Below are 25,597 nucleotides of genomic sequence, written 5' to 3'. Positions count from 1 at the left end.
CAAACTCCCGGCCCCACTTCTGGTTTTTCAGAAGTTGGTTGGAGATAAGAGTTTCTACCTAGGCTCTTGTATCCAAGCCCGAGACCTGCCTCTAGAGGGCGCACAGCACCAGTCAGTTTAGGACTTCAATCCATTTCTGCAGCTTAGATGATTTGTACCAAAGCATCTTGGGGCAGAGGGTAATGGCATTTTCTTTTCTTTTTTTTTTTAAATATACTTTTATTGTAATTAATAGAAGGGTTATATTATATTCAGGTAATGGCATTTTCTTTCTTTCTCTCTTTCTTTCCTCCTTCCTTTCTTCCTTCCTTCCTTTCTTTCTTTCTTTCTTTCTTTCTTTCTTTCTTTCTTTCTTTCTTTCTTTCTTTCTTTCTTTCGTCTGTCATGGAGCCTGAACTCGGCCTGGGCTGTCCCTGACCTCTTTGGCTCAAGGCTAGTGCTCTACCAGTTGAGCCACAGTGGCTCAAGATGGCATTTTCTAACCTTATCTACTTCTGACTCCAGAACAGCTTGGGCTATCGTACTGGAGTAGTATCTATATTATAATGCGTGACACTGGAGGAAAACAAAACAGCAACAACAAACAACCAAACTGGATGGGGGTTTAGCCTAGTGCTAGCGTGGTTGCCTACATGAAGAACTGAGTTTGATTCCTTGGAACCACATCCATAGAAAAAGCCAGAAGTGGTGTTGTGGCTCAAGTGGTACAGCTCTGGCTTTGAGAAAGTCCAAGGACAGTGCTCAGGCCCTGAGTTCAAGCCCCAGGATGAGGGAAAAAATGAACAAACATCATAACATCATAATAGGGACGAGAGAGGGGAAATGGAGGAGAAAGATGGAAGAGGTGACATTGATCAAGATCATTATACTCATTCTGATTTATGGAATTGAAATCTCTTTGTACAACTAAATAATAATGAACACTATGGGGCTGGGAATGTGGCTTAGTGGTAGAGTGCTTGTCTAGCATGCTTGGAGGCCTGGGTTTGATTCCTCAGTACCACAAACACAGAAAAACCCAGAAGTGGTACTATGGCTCAAGTGGTAGAATGCTAGCCTTGAGCAAAAGAAGCTCACGGACAGTGGCCAGGCCCTGAGTACAAGCCCCAAGACCAACAAAAACAAAACAAAAATAAAGAAAACTAAAAAAGTAACTTAAAAAATCAGAAGCTGGGGCCTAGTGGTTCATGCCTGTAAATTCTAACTAATCACAAGGCTAAAAACTAAGGCATTTGGTTTGAAGCGAGCCCAGGCAGGGAACTCTGTAAAGCTATTTATTATCTTTGACCACCAAAAATATGGAAGTGGAGGTATAGCTCAAAGTGGTAGAGCGCCAGCTAGTGGTAGCCAGATATCTAACAGGTATTCCATCTCCCATCAACTTTTCTCAGGGCCTATTTATCTTTTGTTGTTGTTGCCAGTTCATGGGCTTGAACTCAGGGCCTAAGCACTATCCCTGAGCTTCTTTTGCTCAAGTTTAGCATTCTACCACTTAAGCCACAGCCCCACTTCTGGCTTTTTCTGTATATGTGGTACTAAGGAATCAAATCCAGGGCTTTGTATATGCTAGGCAAACACTCTATCACTAACCATTCCCAGTCCCTAATCTTTGTTTTGGAAAAAATAAAAATATGGGCCTGGCGTATGGCCTAGTGGTAGAGTGCTTGCCTAGCATGCACTGAGCCCTAGGATAGATGCCTTGGTACCACATACATAGAAAAAAGCCAGAAGTGGCACTGTTACTTAAGTGGTAGAGAACTAATCCTGAGCATTAAAAAGCTCAAGGGGCTGGGAGTTTTGCCTAGTAGTAGAGTGCTTGCCTAACATGCACAAAGACCCGGGTTCAATTCCTCGGTATCACAAACATAGAAAAAGCTGGAAGTGGTGCTGTGGCTCAAATGGTAGAGATCCAGAGTTAAGAAAGCCCAAGGACAGGGCTCAGGCCCTGAGTTTAAGCCCCAGGACTGGCAAAAAAATGCTCAGGTTCAGTGCCTGGGCCCCGAGTTCAAGCCACAGAACTGGCAAAATAAAATGAATAAATAGAAATAGCCAGATGCCAGTGGCTCATGCCTGTAATCCTAGATACTGAGAGGATTGACATCTGAGGCTTGCAGTTCAAAGCCGGCCTGGGCAAAGCAAACGTTATGAGACTCATCTCCAATAAACTACTCAAAAACTGGAAGTGGCACTGTGACTCAAGTGGTAGGGCGCTAGCCTTGAGTAACAGAAGCTCAGGGACAGTGCCTAGGCCTTGAGTTCAAGCCCTACAATCAAAAAATAATAAAATGACGATCAGACACCTGTGGCTCATGTCTATAATCATAGCTACTCAGGAAGCTGATATCTGAGGCTCATAGATAAAAGCCAACGACTCCGGGGCTTGAACTCAGGGCCTGGGTACTGTCCCTGGACTTTCTCAAGGTTAGTGCTCTACCACTTGAGCTACACCACCACTTCCGGCTAGTCTGTATATGTGGTACAAAGGAATTGAACCCAGGACTTCCTGTATGCTAGGCAAGCACTATATATATCACTAGGACATCCTCCTGGGTCAAAGCCAGAGAGTCTTTCCTCCAACAAACTGCTTAGAGAAAGCTGTACATGGAGCTGTGGATCAAGTGGTGGAGCTCTAGCTTTGAACAAAAGGAGTTCAGGGACAATGCCCAGGCCCTGAGTTAAAGCCTCAGGACCTACACAAAAACATGACCATACCTATAATCTCCTGTTACTTTGAAGGCTGAGATCTGAGGAATACCATTCAAAGAAAGCCTAGGTAGGCTGGCATGGTTGGTTCACACCTGCAATCCTAGCTACTCAGGAGGCTGAGATCTGAGGATCAAAGTTCAAAGCCAGCCTGGGCACTAAAAGACTGTTAGACTCTTATCTCCAATTAATCACTAGAAGATATGAAGTAGGGCCGTAGCCTTAAGCTGAAGAGCCCAGGGACAGCACCCAGGCCCAGAGCTCAAGCCCCACAACCGACAAAAACAGAACAAAGAAAGGAAGAAAGAAAGAAAGAAAGAAAGAAAGAAAGAAAGAAAGAAAGAAAGAAAGAAAGAAAGAAAGAAAGAGAAAGCAAGGCTAGGCAGGAAAGTCCTTGAGATTCTTTTTTCCAATATGCCACCAAAAAGCCAGAAGTGGAGCTGTGGCTTAGCTGATTGATCACTAGTATTGAGTTCAAAATCTCAGGGACAATGGCCTTGCCCTGAGTTCAAGCTCCAGGACCAGCACATAAAAAATTTCCCTTTTGGGGGCTGGGAGTTTGGCCTAGTGGTAGAGCGCTTGCCTAGCACGCACAGAGATCCGGTTTCGATTCCTCAGTACCACATACATAGAAAAAGGCTGGAAGTGGTGCTGTGGCTCAGTGGTCGAGCTCTAGCCTTGAGAAAACCCAAGGACAGTGCTCAGGCCCTGAGTTCAAGCCAGGACTAGCAAAAAAATTCCTTTTGATGGCTGGGAGCTTGACCCAGTGGTAAAGTGCTTGCCTAGTATGCATAGACCCAGGTTCAATTCCTCTGTACCACAAACATAGAAAAACCAGAAGTGATGCTCTGGCTCAAGTGGTAGAGCTCTAGCCTTGAGGCCCAAGGACAGTGCTCAGGCCCTGAGTTCAGCTCCAAGACTGGCAAAAAAAAAATCCATTTGGACAAGTGATGTTTTTCTCTTACTTTCTCCTATTTTTTTCATATATTTTTAATTGTAATTAATAGAAGGGTTACATGATATTTGCCAGATAGATGTTGCATTAATTCCCATACATTGATACCCTTTCACATGTCTTGGTCCCCATTTCCCTCCCCCTACCCCTTACTTTCTCCTATTAATGTGATTTTTTTTTTGTCATAGAGCTTGAACTCTGGGCCTGAGCACTGTCCCTGAGCTCTTCAGCTCAAGGCTACCACCCTACCCCTTGAGCCACAGCCCTACTTCTGGTTTTCTAGTGGTTAATTGGACACAAGAATCTCATAGTCTTTTAGTGCTCAGGCTGGCTTTGAACCTTGATCCTCCAACCTCAGCCTCCTGAGTAGCTAGGGTTACATGCATGAGCTACCACACCAGCTAATGTGATTTTTTTTGCCAGTCCTGGGGCTTGAACTCAGAGCCTGAGCATTCTCCTTGGGCTTTCTCAAGACAAGAGCTCTACCACTTGAGCCACAGCACCACTTCTGGCTTTGTTTTTGGTTGCTGTTGGTTATAGGACTTGAACTCTGAGCCTGGGAGTTATCCCTGAGCTTTTCAGCTCAAGGCTACTACCCTACCCCTGAGGCTCACAGCCAGTTGCGGTTTTCTGGTGATTAATTGGAGAGTCTCTCAGGGGCCAGGAGTTTGGCCAACTGTTAGAATGCTTGCTTAGCATCTCAAAGATCTAGGTTCAATTCCTCGGTACCACATACATAGAACAGCCAGAAGTGGTGCTGTGGCTCAAGTGGTAGAGCTCCAGCTTTGAGGAAAGCCCAAGGACAGTGCTCAGGCCCTGAGTTCAGTTCCTAGGACTGGCAAAAAAGAAAAAAAAAAAGAGTGTTATAGATTTTAGTGCCCAGGCTGGCTTTGAACCGTGATCCTCAGATCTCAGCTTCCTGAGTAGCTAGGATTACAGGCGTGAGCCACCATTCCCGGCTCATTTCTGTTTTTTTTCTATTTATGTGGTAATGAGGAATGGAACTGGGGTCTTCGTGCATGCTCGGCAAACACTCTACCATTAGGCCAAACTCCTAGCTTTACTATGAAATTTAACATCTCCAATCTTACCCATTCCTTCGCGTATTCACTCTGTGTGTGTGTGTGTGTGTGTGTGCGCGTGAGCGTGTGTGTGTGTGTGTGTGTGTGTGTGTGTGTGTGTGTGTGTGTGAACATGCCTAGGACCCTGTGCCTGAGAAACAAGTGCTCTACCACTGAATGCCTATCTCAGTCCAGGTATTTGCTTCTTTATGTGGTTTCTCTGCACACACACACAAAAAAGTACTAGGAACTAAGCACCAAGGGCTCACACCTATAATCCTAGCTAATCAGGAGGCTGAGAATGATGATCTGCCTTGGAGCCAGCCCGCCCAGGAAAGTCTTTGGGACTCTAATCAATTAACCATCAAAAAGCCAGGAGTAGAAGTGTGGATCAAATGGTAGAGTGCCAGCCCTGAACAAAAAATCTCAGGAACAGTGCCCCAGCTCTGAGTTCAAGCTTCAGTACTGACACACACAAAATATGCGTGGCATTTGACCCAGTGTAGAACGGTATGTATGGTGTTGTTTCTCTTGTCCCCTTTACCCCCCATTCCTTTCTCTCCTTTCGTCTAAGGGCTCAGGAATTACTGATATAATGCAGTTTTACACTTATAGAACTTAGCCCTGAAGTATTTTGTGTGTGTGTGTGTGTGTGTGTGTGTGTGTGTGTGTGTGTGTGTGTGTGAGAGAGAGAGAGAGAGAGAGAGAGAGAGAGAGAGAGAGAGAGAGAGAGAGAGAGAGAGAGAGAGAGAGAGAGAGGGAGAGCTGTTGTTGCTAGGGCTTAATCTCAGGACCTCATGCTCTCACTTGACTTTTTTTTTCCTCAAGGCTGGTGCTTGATCACTTGAGCCATGCCTCCAGTAAAGCATTTTGTTGGTTAATGACAGATGGAGTCTCAAGGACATTTCTTCCAGGCCTAACTTGGAACCTCAACTCTCAGCCTCCTGAGTAGCTAAGGACTCTATCTGTGCACCTTCGGTGCCTGGCTTCCCTAGGCTATTTGTGTCACAGCACAGGGCCATATTAGCTTCCCTTATTAGGGCCTGAACCTTTTGCTATTTCACAGAAGGGAAACTGAGCAGGCGAGAAGTGGAACTCTTGCTTTCACATTGTGCACGGAGAAACTGCATGTGTAGTGGCTGTAATGGAAACTGCACAGTGCTCTCCCCAAGCTCACCACATCCTGACTTCTATGTTGTGAGGGGCAGAAAACCTATTTGATAGAAGGGACTGGTCAAATGAAGCCAAATCACTGAGGAATCAAATCCAGAGCCGCTAACTCCATCCATCCAAATCCCAGTTGTGGGCAAGGCACTCTGGGAATACTTAACCAAGAAATTGGTCTTCCTAGTCTTTTTTTTTTTTTGCACTGTCCCTGAGTTTCTTTTTTTAAGGTTAGCACTCTATCACTAAGTCACTGCACCAGTCTTTTTCTGTTTATGTGGTACTGAGGAGTAGAACCCAGGGCTTCCTGCATGCTAGCCAAGCACTCTGCCACTAAGCTACATTTCCAGCCCTGATCTTCCTATGTATTTTTTTTTTTTGCCAGTCCTGGGCTTGAGCTCAGGGCCTGAGCACTGTCCTTGGACTTTCTCAAGGCTAGAGCTCTACCACTTGAGCCTCAGCACGACTTCTGGCTTTTTTTCTATGTATGTGGTACCTAGGAATTGAACCCGGGTCTTTGTGCATGCTAGGCAAGCACTCTACCACTAGGCCAAACTCCCGGTCCCCACTTTCTTTTGTGGGTCATAGGACTTTGACTTGGCCTGGGTGCTGCCCCTAAGCTTTTCAGCTCATAGCTAGCACAATACCTTTAAGCCAAGCTCCACTTCCCCTTTTCTGGAGGTTAGTTGGAGATAAGAGTCTCAAGTCCTTTTGTGCCCAGGCTGGCTTTGACCCTTGATCCTCAGATCTCAGCCTCCTCAATAGTTAGGACGACAGGTGTGAGCCACCGCGCCCCGGCTCTTCCTGTCCTTGTTCAGGCTCACTGTATCCCAGCTTTGACACAGAGGTTTGATTCTTCAAGTCTGACTTATTTCCATCATGCTTTACTTTAAACCAGTTTCTTCTTCTCTTTCTTTCTTTCTTTCTTTCCTTTTTTCTTTCTTTTTTTTTCTTTTTTCTTTTTTTTTTTTTTTGCCAGGCCTGGGGCTTGAACTCAGAGCTTGGACATTGTCTTTGAGCTTTCTCAAAGCTAGCATTCTACCACTTGAGCCACAGTACCACTTCCAACCTTTTCTATGTATCTGTTGAGGTAGAATCACACCCAGGGCTTCATGCATGCTAGGCAAGCACTCTACCAGTAGGCCACACTCCTGGCCAGTTTGTTTAATCTTTTGAAATTTATTTTGTCACATGGGAGGCTTGCACTCAGGGCCTGGGTACTGTCCCTAAGCCTTTTTGCTCAATACTATCCCTCTATCACTTTAAGCCACAGCTTCACTTCTGGTTTCTGGTAGTTTATTGGAGCTAAGTCTTAAAGGACTTTCTTGCCTGGGTGTAAATATTCCATTGTGAGCCTAGGCCATAAGGCTCTGAGGCCAAGCTATGAGGCTCGGAAAGGGTGAAGAGGATGGAAGACTAAAAACTGTATCCCGTGAAGCTCAAATTGTCTAGGCAAGGCATAGAGAGCTGTTGGAACACTAAAGAGCTTGACACTGAGAGTGGAAGCATGTCCTAGTGGTAGAGTGCTTACCTAGCATGCAGGAAGCCTTAGTGTTGATTCCTTGGTACCATATACGGAAAAAGCTGGAAATGGTTCTGTGGCTCAGGGGGTAGAACATTAGCTAGCCTTGAGAAAGCCTAAGGACCATGCTCAGGCACTGAGTTCAAGCTCTAGGACAGGCAAAAAAAAAAAAAAAGTTTGAGACTGTGGATAGGGGAGTACTTACCCTATTCTCTGCCTGCACCTGCAGTCACCCCCTCTACCCCTCCACTAAACTCATGTAACCCTGTCTCCTTGCTTAAACCCTATAAAAACCTTAACCCCAACCCTGCCAGCTCTGCTCCCGCCCCTACGGATACAATTTCCTTACTCTAGGAGTGAGGAGATCTGAGCAATAAACAGTTCTAGCCTATTGAGATCAAGTCTGGCCTTTTCCCTTCCTTTCTCCTCCATTTTCCTAACAATCACCCTCCTCCCATCTTCTTCCCCCCATTTTGGGGTTTTAACTTAAGGCCTGAGCAAGTTATTTGAGCCACAACTCCATTTCTGCCTTTTTTTTTTTTTAAGTAGTTAATTGGACATAAAAAGTCTCATGGTCTTTCCTGACTAGGCTGGCTTCGAACTGGGATCCTCAGATCTCAATCTCTTGAGTAGGGGTGAGCCAGCTCAGCTAAGTCCCTTTTCACAGATCATTTCCTCAGGTGGCCTCTGTAGCTCTAGTTCCTAAGGAAATGTGTGTGTGTGTGTGTGTGTGTGTGTGTGTGTGTGTGTGTGTGTGTTGGGGCTTGAACAACCTGGGAGTTGTTCTTGAGTTTTTGGCTCAAGGTTGGAACTCTACTACCTGAGTTACATCTTCACTTCCAGCTATTTATTTATTTTCCATCATTATTATAATGATGTATGGAGGGGTTATGGTTTCCTAAGTTAGGTAATGATTACATTTTCTCTTTGGACAATTGTCGCTCCTTCCTTTGCTCTCTCCCAGTTTTTTCCTCCTGTTCTTGCTTTACTTCCAGCTTTTTTGGTATTTAATTGGAGATAAGAGTCTCATGTACTTTTCTGCTTGGGCTGGCTAGGCATGAGTCACCAGCTCCTTGCTCCAGTTCTGAACTCTGTGAGTTTGCTACACATTGAGTGAAAGAGCCAATGGATGGCTGTCTGAGGACCAAACCAGCTCTGCCCAGCCCCCACCCTTCCTCCATCCTTAGAGATTCTGGGTGGCTTTCCCTGCTCCTGTGCCTGGCCTGGCCTGGTGGCAGTGGTGGTGGTGGTGTGTGTGTGTGTATGTGTTGAGGAGAACAAGAGGTTCCACATGCTAAGTCTGCCTGCCCAGGTGGCATCCCGCCCTGCCCCGCCCTTCCAGGTCATGTGGTGACCGCTCCCTGCCCCCTGCCTCCTGCCAGGAACAGCTTGTCCTCTGAGCCGTTGCTCTAGATTTTATTTTTGTGGTTTTTCTCAGCCCGCCAAGCCCGCCCCTTCCACGTCTGTCTTCCTCCAGAGTAGCAAGAAAATCCTGGAGCTGGAGAAATCTGGACCTTTTCAAAGGTCAAGTAATCAGGTCTAAGCCAGTTTCCACCTGGGCAAATGTAGCCACCACCTGATTGCTGGTGCTTGGCTTTGCTCTCCTGAATGCCCTAGCTGGACAAGAGGTATGTGCATGTTGGGTCTTGTCACATTAAAATCATGTCTAATCACTACTGTGGAAAAGTGTGTGTGTGTGTGTATGGGGGGGGGGGTCTTGAGGACTGAGCACGGCCCTGAGCTTGTTTTGCTCAAGGATGGTGCTCTACCACTTGTGCCACAGACCCATTTCTAGCTTTTTGGTGGTTAATTGGAGCGATTTAAGGACTTTTCTGCTTGGGCTGTCCTTGAACTGAGATCCTCAGATCTCAGCGTCATAAGTAGCTAGGATTATAGGCATAAACCACCAGCACCTGGCTTCTCTCAAACTGTTAGCTAAGAAAATTAAAGCTGCCAGGCCCACTGTCCTTTCCCCCGCTGTGGTCTGCATATCCACCATACTGAGCTGGTTCCCACTCAGGGCTTACAGCGGGCTTCCCCTTGTCAGTATGTGAGGTTGTCTCTTTTAGTGGTGCTTGGCTGGAACCAGATGCCTTGCTGAGACCTTCTCAGATTCTACCTGCCCTTCCCCAGGCCTGCTTGCTCAGATATCACACGCTGCCCTGGACACCTCGATGGCCAAAGCCCTCTAGGTGGGCTAGGAGTATGGCCTAGTGGTAGAGTGCTTGCCTAGCATGCACAGTGCCCTGGGTTTCCAGAAAAATCTGGAAGTGGTGGCTTGAGAAAGCCCAAGGACACTGCCCAAGTCCTGAGTTCAAGTCCCAGGACTACAAAAAAAAAAAAATCCCCCCAGGCCTTCTGGACCCAGGGGCCTTGGCAACTTGCTTGGTTGCAGGCTTGTCCAGAACATTACCGTCACAAAAAGACAAATGCAAACACAGGGCAGGTTTTTATGAGTTTTATTAAATCCTTACAAAACAGAATACAAAATTCTGGCGTTGACAGTTGGTGTAAAGGAACTTTTGCGCTCTACCAGTTCACCTGATACAATGGAGTTAAAGTGCTTGGATGTCTTTGCCCCACTTTTAAAAAAAAGTTTTGTGGGTTTTTTGTTTGTTTTTTTGTATTTGTATATGTGGCTTTTTAACCACTTTGTTATTGGCCGGTCCCTTCCCATACACTGCCCAGTCTTCACAGTAAAGGCTCTAAGCAGTCCCCAGGTCGAAATGTGGAGGTGATAGGGGAGGAAAGAAAAAAAAAAAAAGAAAAAAAAAAAAAGAAAACAACAACCTGCACCTCTGGGGAAAAAAGAAAACCCAAAGCTGTTCCTCGTCCAGCCTCTTGGAGTACAGTGCCCATGGCACCTGCAGCGGGAAAGGTGCATTTGTTCTTTTATACAAAAAGGCAGAGAAATCTGAGGTGCAAAACTCAGAATCGATGATGGGGTAAGAGAGGGGGTGTGCGGCAGGGGCAACCGCCCCAGGGGTCTCTGGAAAGGCCGGTACACACAGGAGGGCGGGGGCCCAAGAGCAAGAATCACTGGGCCACCAGACTGTGACAATCCTACAAGACTGGAGGGGGCAACGGAGATGGCTGGACAGACCTTTTCCAAGTCCCCCTTCCCCTAAGGCCCCTCCAACATTCAAGTATTCTTTTGAGAACAGGGAGGGGAAGCAAAGAAAATCTAAAAAAACAAAGAACCACCCAAAAACACTGAGACAAATCCTGACCACAGTTTGAGGCCGGGAGGTGGGGGAGGGGGGCCTGCAATCCCTGCCCTGGAGACACCTGAGCAGACCTGGGGCTGGGGTGGGTGGGGTGGACTGCCCCCCTGACCAGCAGGGCCGCATACATGTAGAAAATGGGAATTATATTGCATAGTAGTTCACGGCCAGGCCCGGGCGGTGGTGTCCCCAAGCCCAATGTCAGGCTGACCAGGCCTTGATGGAACTGGGGAAGGGGTAGTAAAGGCAGTGGCAGCCCTTTTCCTGAAGGTGGGAACACCCCAATTGATGCCTTTAGGAGTGGGAGCAGGAGAGAGTCTAGAAATCTCTGGGTCTGGCCCAGCTCTGAGGATGAGGGAACCAGCAGAACTTCCAAATGCCAGACTCGGGATGTGCCCATGGTCAAGCTGAGCCCTGAGAAGGGGCACTTGGGTGCCCTGGGGTGGGGAGATACTCTGGGACCCCCACATTGGCAGATGGGCACCTGTCCAATGGCTCACCCATCTTGGAACCAGCCGGGGACAAGGCTACTATGGCAACCCCTGCTCCAACTTCAGTTCCTGGGGGAGTGGGGTGGGGTGAAAGGGGTCAGTTGCAGTTTAAGTCCAACCAGGCCACGTCCAGCAGGCAGGGCCTGCTCACTGCTCAGACAGGCCTGGGAGAAAGCCTCGATTGTCTTCTTCTCACCAGGAAAGGGAAAGTGGGCCAACCTGGGCCCAGGGAAGTCCAGCAGGTGGGCTACCGTCCACCCTGCCTGCCAGGCCCTCCTTCCAGAGACAAGAAGCCCCTGATCTGCCCAAGCACCGGGGCACTCTGGGTGTGAGGGAGAAAGAGGCTACTGTTCTGTCACCAGGAGGAGAGACTGTCCCTGAAAATACTGAGGGCTAGGAAGGGGGGGCATGGGAATGGTGACCCTGCAGTCCCCCAACCTTCCCTGCATTGGAAGACAGCAAAACTGGCTAGAAGTGGAAGGGGCGGACATTGGGCAGGGTGCCAACGGCTGGGTGGAGAACTGAGACCTTCACAGTAAGGCGGGCATCTTGGGGCATAGCAGGCACTCACCCAGCCACACGCCCTCCACGCGCCCTCTGCTCTCCTTCTGGGCACTTGCTTTTCTTTAAACACCATTAAAAGGGGTGGGGTAACCCCACAAAAACAAAAAAGTTGGAAGAGGAATAAGGAAAAAGGACAAAAGCCAACAGCAAAAACCTGTTTAAAAAAAAAACAAACAAACACAACAACAACAAAAACCCCAACCCATGCCCCCTAGCTGACTTCAGTGCTTGGAAACGCAGCTGGAGAGGGGGGCAGCCCCTGGTCCCCGCCACCACAGCTTCAAAACCTTAGATCTGACGGGGGAAGGGGGCGACCTATATACAGGGGGCTAGGGAAGGGGGGGTCACGCATGGTCCCCCACGAGGACTACAGGGGCAGCAGACAGACTGGCTCTCTGCCGCCGCTGAGCCAGCTTGGACTCAGAGGGTGGGGACAGCTGCAGGCAGCGTGAGGTAGCACGGATGACAACGGGCTGGCCTTGGCCCTGGGCCTCCTCGGCGGCATCTTCCTCACGTTGGGCCAGCTGCCGGTTCATGGCAATGGCCTCCGCTGCAAAGGATGTGAGGTCTTTGGCACAGCTGTTCCTAGAACAGGATAAGGTAGAAGATGGGCATCAATACTACAGCCTCCGCTGCTTCTCGGGGAATTTGATTTTGGGTCCCTACTTGGCCCTATGTCTGTCTGTTCAAATCTTGACAGGATGACTTCCCAGCCATACATTACACATCAGACATACTGAGTGTGTGCCCTGGGCGGGGCTGCAAAATCCCTCCCTAACCTTGGGCCCATCTGAGCACCCACCAAGGCCATGCAAGTGTTTCGTGTCCTTTCCCTATGAGTTCTTGTGGTCTTCTGAATATCTGAACCAGCTGAGGGGCCAGTTCAATGGTGGAGCATGTGGGAGACCCTGGGTTCCATCCCCAGCACCCCAGAAAGAGAAGTCTGATCATTTAACCCCCACCCCACCCTGGAGGTGCAGAATCTTTTTTTTTTTTTTTTTTTTTTGACCAGTCCACAGCATCCCTCCCACCTTTTCTGTGTATGTGGTACTGAGGAATTGAACTCAGGGACTCATGCATACTAGGCAAGCACTCTACCACTAAGCCACATTCCCCGCCTTGGGTGGGGGAGGGGGAGTCTTACCTCTGTAGGACCATGGGTGTGGGCAAGGTGTTCTCAGGAGCACACTGTAATGAGACAGCATAAGCAGCATGAAAGAGCAGGCCCGTCCAGTCCACCCTCAAGAGCTAGCTAGGAGTGTCGCCAAGGAAAGCTTCCAAGTTCCCCCCCACCACCTCATCTTCCCACCTGAGGCTGTGTGTACCTGAGCCCAGGAAACCTGAACCATGCTGAGGAAAAGGCCAGGCACTGCAACCCTGCTCGAATTCTGATGTACTTGAGGGTGGCAGTGGGGGTGGGGGTGGGGGTTGGGAATGGGTGGACAGTTTCCAGTCCAAGCCCACCTAGCCTCTATCTCAAATAAGAATCAGATGTTTCCAAAAGGGGTCTGAAGCTGCCCTAGCGTGTGGATCTCTAAGGGACCTCAATTTTTTTACTAGGCAAGCTTGCTGTTTTTCTTGTAATCTTACTCCCTTGGGTTGGCAGCTGAGCCTTCATATGCCCTGGGGAAATGTCCAGCCTTTCCCAGGCAGACTGGCAGGCCAGAGGATACACTGGCCCTGCCCCTGAGGCTGGGTGTCCACATGCCACCTGGCTGACCCTACAGCTCAGAACTTAAGACACAGGAATAGTGGGGCTAGGATTCTCTGAGATACTTCTAGGGGGGCAGTTTTGTTATCCTAAAACTTCATGAACACTGTGCAGTGAATCCTAGAGATCTATACCCAGGCTTGCTGTCTTGGGGTCCACACGGGCTGGAGTTTCCATATACTTGCTGTGACATACAGCAATCAGAAGTTGGAGGGAGAAGGGCATGTTGGGCCTTACCCCCTGCACCCAGGGGTGCTGCAGGACTTGGGCAGCACTCAGCCTCTGCTTGGCATCACGGACGAGCAGCTTGGAGATGAGGTCTTTGGCAGCAAAGGAGATGTGAGCCCAGTCTTTGTCGGGGAATTCATACTTGCCCTCCTGGATGCTCTCGAACAGCATGTTCTGGGAGCAGGATATAGAGGAGTCAGTGAGCTGGCAAGGTCACAGCCATATACCCTACCACTTCCGAGGGCAGACCTGGACACCACTGACTGCCAGGGACCACCCCCCCCCAGACCTGATTTTGTGACCCTAACTTGTGACCAGGGCCACATGTAGAGACGGATGCGAGACCTGGCATCCAGAATACAGGGTAGACGGGGGGCTGGAGGGGCCAGGGTTCTGGGACTAGCTGGCAGGTCTGGTGGCTCTGGAGGGCAAAAAAAGAGCTGGGTGTTGGTGGCTCACGTGTGTAATCCTAGCTACTCTAGAGGCTGGGATCTGAGGATTGCGGTTCAAAGTGAGCCCAGGCAGGAAAGTCTTATCTCCAATTAATCACTAAAGAAGCAGACATAGAGCTGTGACTCAAGTGGTAGAGCTTTAGCCTTGAGCAAAAAAGTTCAGGGGCAACACTCGGGTTCCCCCAGACCTGATTACGTAAGCCCCCTCCCAACCAAAAAAAAAAAAAAAGGTGTGGGGAGGGGTCCAGAGGAGGGTTTCTTTTTTATTTTGGTAGCAGAGCTTGAACTCTGGGCCTGGGGGATGTCCCTGAGCTCTTCAGCTCAAGGCTAGCGCTCTACCACTGAGCCACGGTACCATTTCCCAGAGGTGGTTTTTTAAAATACTGCCCATGTGGCTGGATTTTTTAAAAGGGAATTCAACAGTCCAGCTCCAGGAAAACAGAAGCCATGAATGCTAAGTTCAGACTGTGGGTAGGGATCCTGACCTACTTCTTGACCTGTGTGTTTCCTCCCCTCTGAAAGGAGGACTGGCACCACCCTGTGGTCACCGGGAGTGGTCTGGGGAGACAGTTAGCATATCAGGACGGGAGTGCACCTGGCAGGCAGGGCAGGCCTCCCCTCGGTCCCAGCCGCAGTCACTGCCACAGTGGCCCACAAAGGGCGGATAGCCACTGAGCAGGATGTAGAGAATGACCCCCAGGCTCCACAGGTCGCAGCGTTTGTCGTAGATGCTGGCTTCCTCACTGAAGGCCTCCACTACCTCTGGGGCCATGTACTCTGCAGAGCCACACTGTGGGTCAGGAAAGTAAAGTCAGCTTAGACCCACTTCAACTGGGTACCGTAGCCCCCCATCTCTGTTCATCAAGCCAATAGGAACAGTTATCTGGGCTGTCCCTGACAATCATCAGATGCATGGAGCCTAAGTCAAAAACCCACAAGCCCCACCCTCATATTCAGCCTGACCAATCAGTGGATGCAAGGAATCTGACTCTCCTTCCCCCTCCCAGTTTGAATCCACCTTATCCAATCCCTCCACACTCATCACTATTCCAATTAGTGATTGCTGCCAGGCTCCAGACCCATTCAATCAGAAGTCAGTAAGAACCCATTTTTCCACTCTCCACCCAGCCAATCCAAAGCTGTTGCTAAGCGGAAGCAAGAGCTCAGCAGGTCAATGTTGCAGAGCCTGTACCAGCATCCCAAAGCAATGTAAGCATGGCCTGGGTCGATCCAGCCTTTCCCTGTACCCTGCAGCCCTCTGTGGCATCTCACCGGTGTAAGCAGCTCTGGGGTGGAGATGGGGGAGCAGTCTCCATTGAGTTTGATGCCGCTGCCCAAGTCGAAGTCACAGATCTTCACTGGGGACACCTGGAGGGTCAGCAGAGGGCTGTGGAAGGGGTCCAACCCTGGGGCCTATGGAGGGGCCACTCCTAAGGGCGACCCACCTGGATCTGGGGCAGGTTATCTGCCTCACCTGGTTAGGGTGTTCGCAGAGGATGTTCTCCGGCTTTAGGTCTCTATGGGCGATGCCTGGGGGGAGCAGAGCAGGGGGTTAGGTGTGGAAGCATCTCTAAGCGTCCTGGGGAAGTGGGCTGCATCCTGGCACCCACCTTTGTTGTGCAGGAAGTCCAAGGCACTGGCCACGTCCTGCACGACGACACTGGCCTCCAGCTCATTAAAGTGCCGCCGCTTGTGGATATGACTCAGGATGGAGCCTACAGCAAGGTGTGGTGAGAACACTCATCACCCCCAGGGCTCAGGGCCAAAACTTGGTGCTCGCCTCTACCCTGGCAGGAAACCTACTAGATTCCTTGGGTCCCTACATGGACAGGTAGCTCCCATCCCACAAGCCCCCTCTCCTCTACCCAAAAGGTTCTTTTTGGCGGCTCTGGGCTGCTATGCCATGAGGACCCAGCTGAAAATGTCTCCCTCACCCCTACCCCTCATCAGAAGCCCCTACCCACCACCACGCATCTTCTCAAACACCAGGTAGAAGCGGTCCTCCTCCTCGAAAAATTCAATCAGCTCTAGAACATTCCTGGAAATGGGGTAGGGGCAGAAGAGGAGCTGAGGCTTTTCTGAGGCCTCTATGTACACCTGCTGTCAGCTATGAGGGGCCACCCTACCTGTGCCATCTGCACCAGGAAGGCAAGAGGAGGGCCCTGGGCCTACTTTCACCCCCCACCTGGAATGCCAGGTGCCTGCTACTGGGCCCACCCAGGACACCCGGCTGAGCCGGCCGGCATTCTGCTAGGGTGATGTGGCACTCGGGTCCATTCATCCATGGAAAGATGGCTTGGGGCCCAGCACTGTGGCCAGAGTGGGTCACCTTACCTGTGTCCCTGGCATTGATACAGCATCTCCACCTCCCGGAAAACCCTGCTGCGGATGTGGCCTGGCTGCTTCTCAATGATCTGGAACAGGCAGGTGACAGACAGGACATCACCCAGGTCAGCAGCACCCACTCATAACCCAGGAAGGCAGGAGATACTCCTCCTGACCCTCCATTTCCCTGGACTCTGCAGTAATTCCACTATCTAAGCTCTACTTTTCAGCTCTAGAAAAGCAGGGCTCTCCTCCTGGAGCCTGGAATTTGCTGAGGTCAGACAGAGGTGTCAGCACAAGGACGGGGAAATATGTCTCCCTGGCGGCAATACCAGCCAGGGAAGAGAAAGGCAGAGACGGTCAAGTCTGGCAGGCACACGGCCTTCCTCCCCCAGACAACTTCCAAAGTGGATTTAGGGCTGGGGCCTTTGTAGACTCGCTCGGGCTCAGGGTCCTGGGGGTGCATGATTGTCATCCATGGCATGAACAAGCCAACCAGCTAGTTTTGGGTTTTGTTTCTTGCCAGTCCTGGGGCTTGAACTCTGGGCTTGGGGACTATCCTTGGAAACTTTTTTTTGCTCAAGGCTAGTGCTCTGTCATTTCAACCACAGCACCACTTCCGGCTTTTTCTGTATGTGTGGTACTGAGGAATCAAACCCAGGGCTTCATGAATGTTAGGCAAGCACTCTACCACGAGGCCACACTCCAGGCCCAACCAGTTAGTTCCCTGCATGCCCCACACAACAACGGAGCCTCCTACCACCTGGATGTCAAAGTGGCCAGTCCCTATTACCAAGCCATGCCCCTGTAGTACTGGGTAGACATCCCTACTTGCCCCATGGACCTGTGTTTGTCTAAGGCTAGCCCTGAGCCACCTTCCCCTACCCCAGGCCCTGAGCCTCAGGAAGCCAGCTGCCAAGACCATTTGTACTGAGCAATTTCAAGAACCGGAGAGTTTGTGATAGCTCCTCTCCCAGGACCCCAGCCACATCTGCTTTCAGAGGGGTGGGAGACAGGCCTCTAGCTCTCCCCAGGCCCCAGCTGGGATCTTCTTTCCAGGGATATTTAAGCTAGCCCCCTGGTGGCGTATGGGGATCCCTACTGCCCAGATACTGTCCCATGTGGCCAGTGATAAACACAGCTGTTCCAAAAAGGGGAATGATGAGATCCCTTTCACCAAGCCACTGCTGAAAGCCTGACCTGGAGTGCTCTGAGCAGTTCTGGGTGGAAGTGAACCCTATCATATTCCTTACGAGGGCAGGCTCAGCCCTGGCTCCACAGACAGGGACAGACACCCCCATGTGGAATGACACAAGTCTTCAACCCCATATTACCATGGCTGTCCTGCCTACTCAGCCTGGCTCTCCTCTACCTCCTGGTCTCCCAAACTCAGGCTGTCTTCCCATTGGCATCACACTTCAATGGCCACTGAGACACCTCCACCATGAAAGCCACCTATGATCTCTAGATTCTAGCACTGACTATGCCAAGTCACAAGGAGGAAGATAGGAGGCACAATGAGGTCACTCAGAGTGACTCAGTTTCCTTGTCAAATCAGGTCTCAGGAAGCAAGTTTCCCTGAAGGGAAGCCTATCCTGCAGGTCTAATTTTCTCATATCCTGACCCAGGGGATTAGGATGACAACCCTAGCCTACCTTACTGTCTACATGACAAGGCTCTTACTTCTCTTCCTTCTGTCACACTAAGATGCAGAAACCACTAGCCAGGCCTGGATAGCTAATTAACCAGGGCTTACAGGCTTCTAGCCAACGCCACTCACCAGGGGGCACCTGCCCTCCTGCCTGGGCAGCCAGCCCTCTGGCAGCTCTACCCAGCTTGGAACTGGATGTAGGGTCATGCGGGAAACCTGGAAGGCTTCACAGAACAGAGCTGTGGCACACCAGGTTTGTTTCAGGGCTCCAGTTCCAGACTGTTACACACACCTAGGGCTCAAAGGCCACATACACCGATGGACAGGAAGACACAAGACGACTTCATAGGCCTGGACTGGTTTCCTCAAACACAGAGCTCCCTCTGGGATTAAATGACATCACTCCTTTTTTCTGTTTTGTTTTTGTTTTTGTTTTTTTTTTTTTTGTGCTGGTCTTGGGGTTTAAACTCAGGGCCTGGGCATTATCCCTGAACTTTTGTTAGCTCAAGGCTAATGCTCTGCCATTCGAACCACAGCTCTACTTCAGGCTTTCTGATTAATCAGAGATAAGAGTCTCATTGACTTTACTGTCTAGGCTGGCTTTGAACTGTGATCCTCAGATCTAGCCTCCTGACTAGCTAGGGTTACACGTGTAAGCCACCAGAGTCCAACTTGACACAACTGTTTTTGGTTTTCTCAGACAGGTCTAGCTCTGCCTTCCAAGTTCTACAATACTAAATGCATGCCATATTATCAGTTGACCCTGCCTTTTGGTCCCAGAAAGCAATCCTCAGACAAAGGAGGAGCTAGGACACAATCTGAGCCTCAGCTAACAGCCTTTAACCAGCTGTTAGCAGTCACAGGTTCTTGGCCACTGGTATATGCCGTAGACAGGGACCAAACGAAATCGTCACTTCCCACTTGGGGACTTGGGGCTCAGCAGGTTGACCTGCATTCCCAGGGGTGGCCTGAGTCACCAGGCCTGGGGCCATTTTTAGACAGTGGTTTTTCTCCAGCTCCTTGGTGACAGGATAGCTCACCTTGACAGCATACTCAAGGTTGGTGATGAGGTTGACACAGGTCTGCACGCGGGCATGGGCTCCTTCCCCAAGCACATCCTCCTGCAGCTGGTAGACATCTGAGACACACAAAGGGGTGAGGGAGAGAATCCAGTACCATCTCCCTGATACCCCAGCCTGCAGCCCTCCTTACCTTCAAACCTGCCCGAGAAGCTATCGGTGGCACGACATCGCTTCTTTTTCCGGCCTCTCTTCTTTGCGTCTGGGATATCAATAGGCTGGCTTGTAGGCATGTCTAGGGTAGGGGAACGCACAGGCTCAGGATGATCTGCTTGGCGTAGCCTACCTAGATCCCACCCTCACCCTCTGCCAAGAGAACCCTGGGTACCACACCCTTTCCCCTCAGGCCCTCACCAGGGCGGGCCTCGCACTGTGGGCTGAAGTCTGCTTCGCCGTGGTGGGCCGGGTCTAGGGAGAAGGCCAGCTCGAAAGGATTCTGCCCCTGCAGGTCAGGAGAGGGCTGTGAGGCTCAGCCTGCCAGGCTGAGAATAAGGAGGCAGGTGAGTGAGTACGGGACGACACCTCCTGAGAGTGACCTCCTCTCTTCACCACACAAAGTGGGTGGTGTCCTAGGTCCTCAGTAGGGCAGTGGTTATGGGCTGCGTCTCCTGGAGTCTATGGGTTCCATTGTCCAGAGGTTTCCCCAGGAGACACTGAGCAATGTCTAGGGCCATGACAACTGCCATGTGCTCCATGTTCCTGGCGTGGAGTGGGTGAAGGCCAGGGACAGTACTCCATATCTCTCAGTGCCAAGGTCAGTTCCCAGTATGTCCACCATGAGAAACCAGACTTTTTAAATTTTTTTTTCCAGTCCTGGGGCTTGAACTTAGCACCTGAGCACTGTCCTTGGGCTAGCACTCTACCACTTGAGCTACAGCACCATTTCCAGCTTTTTCTATGTATTTGCTACTGAGGAATTGAACCTGGATCTTTGTGCATGCTAGGCAAGCACTCTACCACTAGGCCAATCTCCTGCCCTCCCCCCCTTTTTTTGTTGCCAGTCCTAGGGCTTGAACTCAGAGCCTGGGCACTATTGCTAAACTTTTTTTTTTTTTTTTTCTGGCTAGTCCTGGGGCTTGAATTCAGGGCCTGGGCACTGCCCTTGAGGTTCTTTTGCTCAAAGCTACCACTTGAGCCACAGTGCCACTCCAGCTTTTTCTGTGTATGTGGTACTGAGGAATGGAACCCAGGGCTTCATGCATGCTAGGCTAACACTCCACCACTAGGCCACCTTCCCAGGCCTCCCTGCGCATTTTTGCTCAGGTATAGTGCTCTACTAATTGAGCCACACCTCTATTTCTTTTTGATTTTTGTTTTCTTTGGTAATTAATTGGAGATAAGAGTATCACAGACACTCCTGCTTGAGCTGACTTCAAATACCAATCTTCAGGCCTTAGCCTCCAGAGTAGCTAGAATTATGGGTGTGAGCCACTAGTCCCCAGCTAGAAACCTGACTTTCTACTTCCAGCCGGGACTAAGTAATGAAAGGGACACAGCTTAGGCCTTAGTGTGCTATGTGCAGAATGAGGACAGCCTTCCAGGCCAGATGATCTCAGGGCTGGGCTGTGGGAAAGCAGGAGCCTTCGGTCAGAGCTGCCAGTCTGGCTTTCCCCAGGCTTCCTGGACTGTCTTGGGGTGGCTAAGCTCTACTTCGATAACCCTGGGATTAGCCCTTGGCCTCTGGGACTTTAGTTTCCCCCTCAAATGGGGCTCCCTCTCTTCTCTGTGAACAGCTTGTTCTTACTCTTTCCTTGGAAGGTCTGTTCTGGAAGGCCACAGAGATGATGAGGGTCACCTGGCTCCACAGGTCTGTGGTGTACCATCAGGTGGCTCACCACCTGCTCTGTGGATCCAAGCCTTCCTCCCGAGGATACAGAATTGATCCCACAGCAGTTACCAGAGCACACAGAGTGTCATACTTGCTGGTGGCCAAAGACCAGCTAGGTCACTCCTAGCTCTAGTACTGTGGGTACCCTGAGTCAGACCATTACTCCTGGAGCTCCAGAGCCTTCCAGATCCTGGTTAGCCAACTAAGATGACTACGGGGTTCTAGTTCAGGCCTTCGACTTAGGGCAAGCAACAAAGCAACACAGGGTATGTAGGAGGATTTGAGACTCTCAACAGGAAAAAAATGGAGGTTGAAAGTCGAGAGAAAGTTTTTCCTGGCCCCAAAGAGAAGAGTGTTGAAATATATTTCCACAGATAAATGAGGCAAACTAGGCTGGGACTGTCTTCCTTGGGGGGGGGTGGGGGGAAGCTGAGAACTGGGAAACTGAGGCCAGGCAAAGTTTCTGTGTGAACGGATCTCTAGCTTAGCCTTTTTAGCCCTGAGAGCCAGGCATAGAGCTACAGCAGTGTAAACAATGACACACTGATGCCAGGGAACCTGGGCCAAGTCACTGTTCCTGTGTGGACATCTAGCAGAGACATCTAACTGAAAAGCCACCTCTAGGAGACCCTAAGGGGAGCAGAAGGCACCACAGTCTGTGGGCTGATCACAGAAGGGAGGCCAGTAGGCATGAAAGGCCTGAAAGTCTAGTCCTGCCCTACCTCCTTACTGCCCTGCTCTGGCAGATAGCTGTGAGGAGCCTAGCAAAAAGGGCACCCCAGTCAACCAAGCAGAGAAGCATGCACACCTAGTGCTCCGGTAAGGCTCCCTACCCAGAATCCCAGGGTGACAAGCACACATGGTGGAAGGACTAGCAGGAAAGCTGGGCATGAGGCTTGAGAGCCTCAGCTGCCTCCAACCCTAGAAAAGGGCCAAGAGGCCACTAGGCCCAGTCTGAGCTTTTAGCCTTATTCAGTCACTGTCTTTACATGCTAAAGTCTCCAATGAAGAAAGGCTGAGTCCATGAAATGACAGACTTATAGAGGCCAGGGTACCAGGCCGGGTCACCCTTGCCTACAGGGATCTTTCGTTCTATCTTGGATCCTCTACTTTAGAATCTTAAAAAAAAAAATAGGAAGCTTGTTGGGCGCAGGTGGCTCATGCCTAGGAGACTTGAGATCTGAGGATTGCAGTTTGAAGCCAACCCAGGCAGAGCAGTCCCCATGAGACTCCTATCTCCAATTAACCACTCAAAAACTTGAAGTGGCACTGTGGCTCAAGTGGTAGAGTGTGAGCCTTGAACATAAAGAGGCTCAGGGACAGCATCCAAGCCCTGAGTTCAAGCTCTACAACCAACAGCAACAACAAATAAGAAGCTTAATGGAGGCAAGGCTCAAGTGGTAAGAGTGCCAGCTACAAGTGAAAAAGACAAGCAAGAGTAAGAAGCCCTGAATTCAAGCTCCAGTACTGGTGTGTACATGTATGTATGCATACACATACACACACACACAATAGGGTATGGGTTGGTAGCAGAGCATTCACCTACCACTTAACATGTATGAGATTCTGGATTTCATACCCCAAAACTAAAGCAATAATTAAGTAAGTGGAAGATAAACCCAGGAGACCTGGGAAATGTGCCTCCCTGCTATGTTGTAAACTGTGTTCCAACAGCCGTGTGTGTGTGTGTGTGTGTGTGTGTGTGTGTGTGTGTGTGTGTGTGTGTGTGTGTGTAGGGGGAGGAGAGTCCTTGAGTGATGGGCCCCTAGCCACCCGGAGGACGGCCTCCTGGCCAGGACCTCTGTCCTGTCCTTCTCTTATCTCTTCCATGCATTCCCACTGTCCAAACACAGCTATGTGTTGGCCATGCAGAAGGCAGCCTGCAGTCAATCCTAAACAGTGTGGGCAGCCTGGGCCAGCCTGCCCCAGGTCTGGCTGTGGGCCTTGAGTCAGCAGGCTCTGGCAGGAGGTGGCTGGAACCATCCAGAGAGCTCGAGTTTGCTTTGGCTGTCTCACTAGCCCTGTGCTGGCCCCATACACTGATCCTATCTCAGCTTCCACTCAGCCAGAAAAGAAAGACCACTCACTATAGGTGACCTCTCAGAGCCACTTTTTTTTTTTGCCAGTCATGGGGCTTGAACTCAGGGCCTGAGCACTAACCTTGGGTTTTCTTAAGGCTAGAGCTCTACCACTTGAGCCACAGCTCCACTTCTGGCTTTTTTCCTATGTATGTGGTACCAAAGAATCGAACTCAGGTCTTCGCGCATGCTAGGCAAGCACACTACCACTAGGCCAAACTCCCGGCCTCAGATCCACCCTTCTTATGCCCCAGCCCCAACATGCTGCTGGAGGAGGCCACAACTACCCTGAGAGAAACAAGGATGACAGGCATGTGGGGAAGGGGTGGGGCGGCTGGCTGGAGACACTGGCTGGACAGGCCTGGGAATTGTTCTGCAGGCCCTACACACTTCTCATGGTGTAGGTGTAGGTGTACACTACACCTACACCTACACCTACACCTACACACACACACACACTCATACATCCACACAAGTCCTGCCTTCTCTGTAAGAGGGCAACAGGTCCCTGCCCAAGGAAAGCCATTACATAACCCAGCTTGCAGGGTGGGGCAGACAAGCTGACATCACTGCGTCCCCTGGGCCAGGCCCCATAGGGGCTTTAGCCCAGCACCAGCCATCATCACCGGCCCCCAAGATTCACTCAGCTGAGACCAGGAATCAGCAGTCACAGGCCTCTGCAGAAACTTCCCGCTCAGACAGGAAATAGCACTTTGGGCCTGAGGTATCTGGGGAGGGGCATTCAGTCCACTCTCCATGCCCCAAACACCAGGCCACCATGGGGAGTGAGACTCAAAGGGACCCACATCACCAAGGACTCCTGAAAGTAAGTCCCTACAAGCCAAAGGACAGGGCTGGGGCCTGCTGATCCCTCTCAACCAGGGCACAACCATCTGGGATTTGCAGAATACAGGGGCCTCCCCAGGGAGGGTCACACAGAGCACAGGAGACTGGGCTGTGTGGCCTAGTGACTCCCCCGCCCCTTCCCCCTCCCCCCCACGCCCATATACACCAGCACACACACCTTGCTGGGGCTTGCAGGGGAGGTACACAGCTCCTGACTAGAGGGGTTCCTGGAGGAGAGATCTCGCAGGCTAGAGTTGGAGACGGGGCTGTGGCTTTCTGACCCCTCCCTCTCAGCGCTCACCCTGCTGGGACGGTCCCGGGAGCGGGCGGGCGGGCGGGCGGGGGAGGGGAGGGGGAGGCGGCGGCCTACACGCGCGTCCTCTGGGACGGCTCTGTCCCCACACACGGGCCGCTCTGGCGGTCCAGCCCCCGCAGCAGTCCCTCAACACAGACCGGCCCTCACCTTGAACGAACGGTGGAAGCCCTCAAGTTCGGCTGTTTTCTTCTGCACCATCTTCTGTCCGGGCCCCGCCAGCGGGGGAGGGGACGCAGGGCCCGGGGGGCGGACCGGGGGCGGAGGGCGGCCGGGGAGGCGACCCTTCGGGCAGACCAGACAAAGAGAGAGGGCGGTGAGCGGCGGCGGCGGCGGCGAGTGGCCTGCGGGGAGCGCGGTCCCTTAGCAGGCGGTGAGGCCCGCTCCCTCCACACACCACCGGGGTCGGTGTGGGGGGAGGAAGGGAGTCCCGGAGGAGTAGAGCTCACCGAGAACGGGCTCGGGCCGGGGCCGCAAAGCCGCCTCCACCCGACGTCGTACAGCCCGGACCCCGCTCCGCGGACCGCGCGGGGAACAGCGCCGCCGCCGCCGCCGCCGCCGCCGCCGCCGCCGCCGCCGCCGCCGCCGCCGCCGCCGCCGCCACCTCCGCGGACTCCTCTGCCAGGGCTGCCGCCGCCGCCACCGCCGCCGAGAGGAGCCAGGCGCGTCGCCGCGGCCGCCGTTTTTATAGACCGGACCCCGGCCTCGCCCCGCCCCCCCGACGCAGCCCCGGCCCTGACCACGCCCCCTAGGAGCGGCGGGAGGCGGAGCCTGATGGGTGCTCGGGACGCCATGAGACGCTGCGCGTTCCGAGTCCGGGACGTCGGGCTTGCGCCTGCGCAGTAAGGCACTCGGGTGCCATTTCTGGCATCCACCGGGAGGGTGGTGTGGGCGGAGTTGGGCGGGTTCTTGGGACTTCCCAGGGCTCTGCCATCTGCGGAACGTTGACCGGGTACTGCAGTACGAGATCCCCTAGCCTGTCGGATGCGGCCTAGGATACTGGTGCACCCTAGAACGCTTTGAGATCCGTTTTCTCCCTCCTTTTTTTTTTTGTCGGTCGTGGGGCTTGAACTCTGGGCCTGGGCACTGTTCCTGAGCTCTTGAGTTCGAGGCTACCGCCCTATGCTTGAGCCCCAGCCCCACTTCCCGTTTTGTGGTGGTTGACTGGAGATGGGCGTCTCAGGGTCTTGAGTGGCCTCGATCCTCAGATCTCAGCGTCCTGGGTTGCTGGGTGACAGGTGCGAGCCTTTTTAATGATGGTCGAGACCTCCTCTCCACCTCCACCGCCTACATCATTTTTTTGCCTACATCTTTTTTTTTTTTTTTGCCTTAGGGCACAGGCACGTCCTCCAGGAAGCTCTCGAGAATTTGCTTCCTCTTCAGTAGTGAGCTGAGGAGAAGA

At 51.5% G+C, this 25,597-nt stretch overlaps 1 protein-coding gene across 1 annotated transcript; it reads right to left on the bottom strand.

Moving 5' to 3' along the window:
- Positions 1 to 9,847: 9,847 nt before the first annotated feature.
- On the bottom strand, positions 9,848 to 24,752 carry Mknk2 (MAPK interacting serine/threonine kinase 2). The gene is made up of 14 exons (XM_090338885.1): positions 24,645 to 24,752; positions 24,346 to 24,480; positions 19,485 to 19,572; positions 19,264 to 19,365; positions 19,092 to 19,189; positions 16,410 to 16,489; positions 16,040 to 16,113; positions 15,686 to 15,790; positions 15,550 to 15,605; positions 15,348 to 15,443; positions 14,671 to 14,865; positions 13,633 to 13,797; positions 12,829 to 12,872; positions 9,848 to 12,269 (listed from the first exon to the last, which is right to left on the bottom strand). The coding sequence occupies exons 2-14, from the start codon at positions 24,394 to 24,396 to the stop codon at positions 12,029 to 12,031; spliced, it is 1,395 nt and encodes a 464-aa protein (XP_090195011.1). The 5' UTR covers positions 24,397 to 24,480; positions 24,645 to 24,752; the 3' UTR covers positions 9,848 to 12,028.
- Positions 24,753 to 25,597: the final 845 nt, after the last annotated feature.

Source organism: Megascapheus bottae, chromosome 1, assembly GCF_031878675.1.
Source record: "Megascapheus bottae isolate mThoBot1 chromosome 1, mThoBot2.hap1, whole genome shotgun sequence".
In the NCBI taxonomy this organism is placed as follows: Eukaryota; Metazoa; Chordata; class Mammalia; order Rodentia; family Geomyidae; genus Megascapheus; species Megascapheus bottae.
The sequence above is the reverse complement of the archived record's forward strand: the minus strand, read 5'-3'. Positions and strand labels throughout refer to the sequence as shown.